The sequence below is a fragment of the Podarcis cretensis genome (genome assembly GCF_951804945.1).
Source record: "Podarcis cretensis genome assembly, chromosome: 9".
In the NCBI taxonomy this organism is placed as follows: domain Eukaryota; kingdom Metazoa; phylum Chordata; class Lepidosauria; order Squamata; family Lacertidae; genus Podarcis; species Podarcis cretensis.
In genome coordinates, this window is record NC_137178.1 from 32,210,069 (window position 1) to 32,220,001 (window position 9,933).

General features: G+C 42.8%; 1 protein-coding gene across 3 annotated transcripts in view; it reads left to right on the plus strand.

Moving 5' to 3' along the window:
• Positions 1-2,558: 2,558 nt before the first annotated feature.
• The window catches only part of INTU (inturned planar cell polarity protein), a 31,031-nt gene continuing 23,656 nt past the window's right edge, over positions 2,559-9,933 (plus strand). The window contains exon 1 of one of the 3 annotated variants that reach the window (XM_079990512.1): positions 2,559-2,980. In XM_079990512.1, the coding sequence (XP_079846638.1) occupies positions 2,892-2,980 (89 nt within the window). In that variant the 5' untranslated portion in view covers positions 2,559-2,891. Of the gene's footprint in view, positions 2,981-5,972; positions 6,181-9,933 lie in introns of those variants that run through there. The other 2 variants (XR_013842396.1, XM_079990511.1) reach the window with 2 other exon arrangements.

Genomic DNA, 9,933 nt, shown 5'->3' on the forward strand with positions numbered 1-9,933 from the left:
AAGGGATTTATTAAGGTTAACAGAGCAACTTTACACACACACACAAGCAAATTACATTCAATAGAAAGGATGGGTTGTAATTTTACAAAAGAACAGCAACAGTCAAAACAGCAGATAAAGCTGAATAAATCTAATTCCATCCAGATTAAGAAGTTATTAAAAGACCTGGGACAATAGTAAGGTTTATTATGGCTGTGAAAACTAAGTAGGTACTAGGTGATATTTTCTGGAAAGAGTATTCTACTGCTAAGAAGGCCCTGGCTGTTCTTCCTACCTGCCTTTCCTCAAATGGTGGGGTCACCTAGAGGAGGTCTGAATATACAGGTATGTTGATGTGGAGGCAATATATTATCTAGTGACTTTATTCCAACCCATTCAAGACTTTAAAAGTAAGCATCAGAACCTTCTGAACAATAGAGACTCCACTGCTCAGGGAACATTGAATCACACACACAGGCAAATGGTGGGACAAATTTCAGGGCCCACTGTTGTTGCCATTGGGGTGTCAGTGGCATTACTACAGCTGATGAGGCCTTCTTGGGTAGTGCTGGTGCTGATGGGAGCTCTAGGTCCACATGGTGTGCAAGTCCTGCCTGGTATCATTAACATGGCAGTGCCAGCCAGCTGATATGCTTGGTCCATGGGCTCTGCTTGGCTGCACCACCCTGTCTGTCCTTTACTGATCTGATCACAAATATTATTATTATTATTATTATTATTATTTACCTCAGAGTGAACGGATGGGGACAGGGTAGGGGACAGATCCACAGCATGGAGAAAAAGGGAATTAGATAAGGTCAACCTAGAATCCACTGTCATTGTATGCAAGTACTTTACCCCCTGAGTTAATTCACACTACACCATATCCTCAAAAAGAAATACCCTAGCTTGTGGAAACTTTCTACTAATCTCATTATCTCTGATATGTAAAAACACACCTTCTTATACTTAAGCAAACTCCTCTTATTTTACTTATATGAGGTGGAGTACTGGACGTGGGTGGCGCTGTGGTCTAAACCACTGAGCCTAGGGCTTGCCGATCGGAAGGTCAGCGGTTCGAATCCCCACGACAGGGTGAGCTCCCGTTGCTCAGTCCCAGCTGCGGCCAACCTAGCAGTTCAAAAGCACGTCAAAGTGCAAGTAGATAAATAGGTAGATAAAGTAGATAAATACCTCCGGCGGGAAGGTAAACGGCATTTCTGTGCACTTCTCTGGTTTTGCCAGAAGTGGCTTAATCATGCTGGCCACATGACCTGGAAAAACTGTCTGCGGACAAACATCGGCTCCCTTGGCCAGTAAAGCAAGATGAACACCACAACTCCAGTGTCGTTCGTGACTGGACTTAACTGCCAGGGGTCCTTTACCTTTACCTTTTTACTAGCTATACAAAATTTTATGGTGTATTTCCATGTTGCTTCCTGAAATGACCTGCAGTCATTTTTCTCCAGTGGCATTTGCAGCTGTTTCCTGAATCTGAGGTTAACTGGAGTGTTTGATAATTGTTGATTTATTATTATTATTTTATTTGGGTGCCTACAAAAACATCTAAGGCTGTGTGCCGGGGGGTTTTATGTGAACAAATTATCAACAGTTGTATTCCCCCAACCCTGTGTGTATCAAGAAAAATCCAGTTGTCAACTGTTTCACAATCAGATGCAAAGGACGGAGTAATGTTAATATTATATGATATGTCTTACCCTTTTCCTCTGAGAAATCAGATACCCATCTCAGCAAATGTACATTTGGAACTGAATAAAAATACAGTAAATAGTGAAGGCATCCCCCTAAAAAAAAAATCCTGGGAAATATAGTTTGCTAAGCTATCCTTGGTATCATTTCCCAGGGTGGTTTAACAATCAATCCCTCTTCCCAGGGAACTCTGGGAATTTTAGCTCTCGGAGAGGAATAGGGGGTTTCCTCCTAACAACTCTGAGCACCTTTAACAAACTACAGTGGTACCTCGGGTTACATATGCTTCAGGTTACATATGCTTCAGGTTACAGACTCCACTAACCCAGAAATATTACCTCGGGTTAAGAACTTTGCTTCAGAATGAGAACAGAAATCATGCTCCGGCAGCGCAGCGGCAGCAGGAGGCCCCATTAGCTGAAGTGGTGCTTCAGGTTAAGAACAGTTTCAGGTTAAGAACGGACCTCTGGAACGAATTAAGTACTTAACCTGAGGTACCACTGTAAATCAATTTTGCTTAAACCACTTGTAATGCTGTTTTATGCGTTGCATGAACACCCTTCAGAAACAAAGCACACAAATATCACAAGAGAGCTCATTTTTTTTGGCAGCCTGAGATTAAGCACGTTTATTCAGAACCAAGTGTGTGTCACTGAGCTCTATGGGACTGACGCCCGGCTAAGTTTGCATAAAATTGGAGCTTTTTCGTGTCTCGGTTTTAAAATGTGACGAGCCCTGCCTAATTTTCAGGGTTTGAGGGGACTTTAAGACCCAGGAGAATAAGAGAGGAGGAGGGAGGGCGGACAGGCGTCCCACCTGCTCTGCTAAACTAGAGCAGCAAACCGCGAAGTTTCATCCGCAGAAGTAGTTTGCTGTTGCAACGGCAGGTTAGGGCTGTGTCCCGGTTGCAGCTGGCCATGGGGAGAAGGTGGGGAAGTGAGATCTTCGAAGGAGGTGGAGATCGCCGGGTGCTACAGACGCCAGAGATTGGGAAGTAAATTGCTTCCTTCCAACTCCCGGACGCAAAGGGCTGCTAGCAGCTTGGTAGGTTTCAACGACCCAGCTCTCCTCCTCTGCGCTGTTTACCTTGTCTGAAGTCGAGGAGCGGTTTTGCAAGATTGTGCATGAATCCCGATGGACTCTGCAAACGTGGCTTTGCACCCCGGCAATGAGGAGGAAAAGGCGCCCTCTCTTTCCGCAGCATGTTCCGCGTTAGCAAGCGCAGAATCCCCAGACCTGTCACCAGGAACCTGGAGGATCTGGATTCCGTTCAGAGCATCCTGCTGCACAGGTCAGTGCGAACCATTGTGAACTAAGGGTATGGGGAGCCGGGAGCCCTCCAGATGTTGCTGAACTCAAGCTCCCATCTTCCCAAGCCAGCATGGTCGCAGGCATGGCCAAACTTGGCTCTCCAGATGTTTTGGGACTACCTCCCCATATCCCTGACCACCGGTCCTGTTAGCTAGGGATGATGGGAGTTGTAGTCCCAAAACATCTGGAGGGCCAAGTTTGGCCATGTCTGCCTCAAGGGTGATGAGAGCTTGGAGTTCAACAACATCTGGAGTGCACACTGATTCCCCATCTCTTAGTTAATGCTTCCCCTTGGAATGTGATATGTGTTACAATTTTCTCTCTCTTCTCTTATGATGATGATAATAATTTATACCCTGCCCATCTGGCTGGGTTTCCCTAGCCACTCTGAGCGGCTCCCAACAAAACATTAAAAACACAATCAAACATTACAAACTTCCCTAAATAGGATTGCCTTCACTTTCTTTCCTGCACACAGCTGGGGTTACATGCATCACACACACCCTCATACCCCCCTTTCTAATTATTTTATTTTCTCGTATCGTTTCCATGTGGAAAATGCTCAGTGTCATAATTCTGCATATAGCAGAGGAGTCTGTGATATATTATAAGGGGCACCCTCAGCTCTCATAGGGCACTGGCAAGGTCTGATAGGCATTAACATTGCCCTTATGCCTGCCAACACATTGCACATTATAATGTGAGACACACAAATACTTGTGACTATGATAATGATCTTTATTAAGATACATATAGTACTTGAAATTGTTGGCTTAGATGAAGCCCCCCCCCATACACACCCTTTCTGAGAAAGTTGGGGAAAGTGTGATGATTACTTTAAATCAAAATCATGGGGTGCTTAATTGCAAGTGAATGATGTAACTATTTTAATGCATGGTTTTAGTTTTTATATCCTTTGAGTTTAAATGTTTTGTGTCTATATCAACCTATTTTTCAGCAGCTAGACATCTGTAAGACTGAATGATCATATATATCTTTATTTTACTTACTGAAAAAGCATCATTTAACAGACTATTAATTCTTCTGAAGGTAAACATAGTTGACTCTTTTTGGAGAGAGAGGAACTGTTTTCTTTTCCTCCATCTACTTCATACACAAAATTAAACATTGTAAAAATAGTTATCCATCCTCCACACTTTATTGGTGTAATGTTGCTGTAGGTCATAGGTAGTCAACATGGTCCCATGCTACTAGACTGCATCTCCCATCAGCTTTGGCCAGTCTGTTCAATGGTCAAGAGTGATTGTAACATCTGGAGGGCACCATGTTGTCTACCTCTTCTGTAGTTTCAGTAAATAAAATTTCTGTGACAAGGATAATTGCTTCTTTCCCACAGTTTAGTTTTTCTGTAGTATAGTACACTATATCAAATGCAGAAACAAAAGATAAGTGGGAGTAGTATTCACTCTGTTGATTAAGGTATGCACATCACTTTGTCTCCCTGACTGAGATGGCAAGTGGTAGTGTTGTAATAACCTGCCTTTAATTCCTAGTCTAGACGGAACAGAAAATAACAACAAAAAAGACTTTAAAATACTGCAGGACATCTCCAGTGAGCTTTACTTACAGACTGTGCAATAAAGAAATCATCTCTTGCTGTTTTCATATAACTTAATTTATAGACCCTGGTGCTGGACATACTGCTGAGGAGCAGACGGTAGCCTCTGTGTAACAGGAGACTTAATGTTGCTTATACAAGTAGCAGTTCCGCATGGCTACTGCTTTTGCTTAACATAACCACAAGAAATTAAAGCCAAGAATGGCAGTTGTTAAAATTACATGTTGTTTCTCCATTTCTTCACTGATGAGTCACAATCTACATTTACTCCTTTTGAGATTTATCCAAGAAACTGACGACTGGAACACTCTTTTTAATGTTTAGAAAATAAAGTGTTCTTTCTTCTTAGAAATGTGCTTAGTTCAAAAGAGGGACTTATTTCTAAGTAAGTAAGTATAGGTGTAGGCTGTAAGCCCCAACTGTAGCATACAGGAGAGGAACGGGATAAATATTTACTAGTCAAAACATTGGCTGTGCATCTCTAGTACAAAAAAATGAGAATGGCACCTAAAATGAAAAACTGAAATGGCACCCAGTGACTACTACGTGCTAGCAGTTTTTGGAGGAACTACCTGCATGACAGGCAATTCCTCTATAAATTGCTGACAAATAGCATCTGACTGCATATTACATACATCTCTCCTCATTGAAGTTACGCTTGGCTCTTCCTCTGCTTTCAAGCTGGAGAAGAAACGTTTCCTACTCCTCATCCAGACCTATGAAGTGCCTCAGATACGAATGCAACTGAAAGGTTTCCAAGACTTGCAGCCTTAAGAGCTCAGTCCTAGGCATGTTTGCCCAGAGAGTTAAATGGCACTTACATTCTTGCAAACACAACCGTGAACTCACTTACTAGGGAGTAAATCCACTGAACGCATTGGAATTTGCATTTGAATAAACGTGCGTAGGATTGTAAGGCAATGATCCATAGCACATTCTACCTAGGAATAAGTCCCACTGAATTTACACGTGAGCAAGGATTTGCACGTGCGCAGGATTGCGCTGCAAGGCGCCCAAACCCACTTTATCTAAGAGGGGGGAAACCCGTTGAACCCAGTTTAATTCATTTGTCAGTAGATTGCGTTGCAAGGCTACAGTCCTCGCACCTTACCTGGGAGCAGGTAAAGTGCGAGGACTGTAGGCTTGCGACGCAATCTACTGATAAATAACCTGGGAGCAGGTAAAGTGGGCTGTATCTGACCCACTGAACCGAGTGGGCCCTAGATCATTAGCAGGGCGACGAATGAAAAGGGTATATAAAAGAGAACGTTTCCTGTGAGCATCCAGAGCGGAGCAAATCTTTGCAACGAGGAGAGTTTGGGCTCAGGGAGCTTCCTAGGTTGCCATGGTTTCCGCACCCTGCGCCAATCGGCGAGCCGCTTGTGGGTCACGTGCTGCGCCTCGGGCTTCCGGCGTTCGCTGTCATGGCGGCGGGCTGCTGCAGATCTTCCTGAGGGGAAGCTTCCCCCGGACGCCATGGACAAAGCGTCGCCGTTGCCTTCTGAGGTTCCTCGAGAACCGCAGCAGCCTGAGGAATGCGAAGGCCGCCTCTCGCCTGGCAGCGGAAGCTCCTGCTCTGCGTCTCTGTCTAGCGGCTCCGAGTAAGGAAGAGAAGGGGGTGGACGCAGCCTTTCTCAACCTGTGACTCCCCATATGTTGAACTACAACTCCCATCACCCCGAGCTAGCAAGGCCAGAGCTCAGGGATGATGGGAGTTGTAGTCCAACAACATCTGGGGGCCCACAGGTTGAGAACCGCTGGAGGGGGGCGCTGTGTAATTGGGCCCTCCTGCTGCTGCTATTCCAGCGTTTTCTGTTTCTTCCAAATGTTGGGATTTAGGCTGTTTTTTTATTTTAAAAAATCTGTCCATATGTTATTCTTTGCTACTCCGAAAAGATCGAGATTCCTTCCACCACAACCTCCCCTCAGTCATCGCATCAGATAATAGAATTGTGGAGTTGGAAGGAGTCGCGAGGGTCACCTAGTCCCACCCCATGCAGTGCAGGAATCTTAGGCCCAGCTTGGGACTTGAACCCAGAACCCTAAGATTAAGATCCTCATGCTCTGCTGACGTGAGTTTTTCCAAACTGCAGAACTAGGATCTTTGATGATGGATGTACTTGCTTAAAATCCCCGAGCCCCTCCTCTCGAAACAGCGGTAACCTTCCTGTCTCTTCATTTGAACACTCTTCATGCCTCCTAGTGCTATGTACACACTGTACATTTAAAGCACTTTACTTCCCCCAGAGAATCCTGGGAACTGTGTCTATTTCAGTCTCTATATCAAACTTTATTTTGGCCAGCATAAGATAAAACATACAGATAAACTGAACACATAAGAAAACAGGTGAGGGATAAAAACGAATAATTAAAATGTGATTATACCATACATAACTTAAAAAGATAAAAACAAGGACAAACGGTTAAAAGCAAGCATAAGGGAAGGAATGTAAAGGAGCAACTGGAAACTGTAGTTTACCCCCCACAAAGCCACAATTCCCAGCACCCTTAACAAACTGCAGTTCCCACAATTCTTTGAAGAAAATGATTTTGGGGGGAAATAAAAATATGGTGTATACATGAACTATATTAGAATGAGATAGATGGGAATTCCTCACCTTTGTTGATTCTTGGCTAGGCTTACTGAAAAGAGGGCTGCTGATTGTTCAGTTGCCCTGGGCAAGAAATTCAGATATTCCTCCCTTTGGGGTGTAAGTATAAAATGTAAGCCTTCACTCACTAGCCCTGTTTTTGCATTTGTTCTACCCCAGTTGTAGCATCTGCGGTTTACATGCCCTCTCTCTGTTCATCTTCAGCCTCAAGCCCTTCAGGAGCTAGGTAATCAGGGTGCTGTTATTTCACAGAAGTATAGATATTTGTGACTCTTTAAATTTTATATTTCAGAATCCATGGAACTCATTGCCACTTTAGAGTTCGTCAGTGTATCACTTTTTTGCTGCCACCAATTACTTCAGAATGCTTTTAAATCCATCTAATAGCTTGGTATCATAGGCTTAAGCGTGAGATTGATACCGACACTGGAAATAGGATGAACCGTTAACTAAGATAATTTATCAAATGAATATTTTGTATGTAAGGGAATACTGATATTTACATTGGGGTCATAATGTATTGGACAATTTCTAAGGACTCAAGAGCCACTATTGCTAACACCAGCTTCTAAGTGGTTTTACTGCAAGCTAAATTCCCTCAACCTTCACCTCAGCCAAATTCACTCAGTTGGGTCCCGATACTAGGTACAATCTGCCTCTTACTCCAAAGCTTCTCCAGTTGTACTTCTAATTGCTTGGACCGTTTAGCTGGTTTTAAAAACCCACTTGTGCAACCTTATTTTGGTAAAAATATTTGGATAGAACTTCTGATCGAAACCAGAGATGAATAGTGTTAATATACAGCTCTCTGCTGTCCCCTTTAACATTCTCTGTTTTTTACCTAAACCTCCCTCCTCATCTGACTCCCATCACAAACAGTTTCACTGTCAAGAACCTCTAGCCTACTGGAGTCTATTTTTCCAAGACCAATCACAACGAATTTACCTGATCCAGACCCGGTCTATAAATACCTTCTCTCCACTTTCAGAACCTGTTACTAAGCAGCTACCACTGAACAGGTTTGCCAACATAGCAGAACAAGGCCTTGAACTCTGGCATCAACAGAGGTCAAAGAAATATTAAAGCACAAAACACAGACTACCAGACATACACACAGTATTTCTATACACACATCTATCCTGATGCTGCAAAGCAGTTTTTGCACCTCATTCAGACAAGTACTAGTACTAGTAATGCTTGCAATGTTAGCAGCCTCTCCTGGGTTGGAGCATGGTGATTTATTTGTATTCTACCTGTAAAGTGTCTGAGACAGGGGAAGAGTAGGAAAGTGCAACAGGAAAATTTTTTAGCCATTGTGCTCTTCTTTCTTTCTGCACCTTTGGCCCACAAACCATTTTTCCCATCACAATTCATATAAATTCAATCTCCCTTTATTTGCCTTCCCATGTCAAGTCTTAATGCATACAGCTCTTCCAGCAGCGGTACTAGACCCCAGGGTTTTTAGCATATAGAGTGTATAACAGAAGTCTGGCTTTCTCAGAAGCAATGTGCACATTTAAGTAGTGCTATTACCTTCCAACCTGTTCCTTCTCTCAATCACGTAGAAAAACCCTTTCTTTGTCTTGTGATTTTTTCCATTCAGAGTAGGATTTTAATTGCTATCAGGTCCCTCCCATCCTTTCCTGGTAATCTCACATGCTCTTGCTCTTAAAAATAGAAAAGCATCCTAATGCATATGAAATTTTCTATCTGGTTTAAATGACAGAACACAGATTATAAGCTCTTAAATTCCAGTACCTCTTTATTGGTAACATTTTAAACCACATAATTTGTACAGATGTTTTAGTTGCTGACTCTGAATAAAATCAAACGAGTCGTAGGATAATGCAATAAGTTGTAGGTTGCAAGGAAATATGAAACTTGATTTTGTGCTCAGATCAGTACCATATCCCACTAACTACGTCAAAATCAGAAATGTAAGACTTGGAAGGGAGCTGGTAGAATAGGCCCTGGTTTACAGTACGGTCCTAACCATGTCTGCTGAAAATTGGCTTATTGAATTTCCTGGGATTTACTCCCAGTTAAGTGGGGTTGGGATTGCAGCCTTAATTTCCTAATTATGTACAAATCATAGAGTTGTATTCAACTAACCCATACTCAGTCATGATTTCAGTGGATCTGTGCTGCGTATGACTTATTTGGATATAACCCTTAATTTGCAAGTCTGCACTAAAAAAAAAAGCAGGACCTAATATGAACTAGAAGCTCTTTTGAAAAGTTAATTCAAATTTGACCATAAAGGCTGCCTCCACCATTTGCTTAAAATTATAGTATCAATCTTCTGTTGGGATCAAACAGACCCCCTGGTCATAGTATGCTATTGTTAGACCTGTCTGAGTAGAGTCTGCCTGACAAAAAATTGTGCTTGCCAGATGGCTATATTGTACCCACCAACCTACCCCTGCTGCATCTTGATCACTTTCCATTTTGACAAGTGATCAGTTTCAGTACTTTAGATAGGCACCCATTCAACTTAATTGGGTAAGCTATGAGTAGCAACATTTTAAGAACTGTCTGGTAACCCTGCTGTGTCCCATGAAGCAAGCACATAGTAAGAGAGACAGTTCTGTAGTACTGGTTAAAGAAAGTGGGAATGGTGTCCAATACATTAGGGAGAAAAAAGATCAGTCCATGAAGGAGCACAAGCAGAAAGATCCTGTGTTGTTGTGAGGCAGTGTTAGCAAATAGCTGGGCAGATTAGTGTTTTGCTTCATACCTATT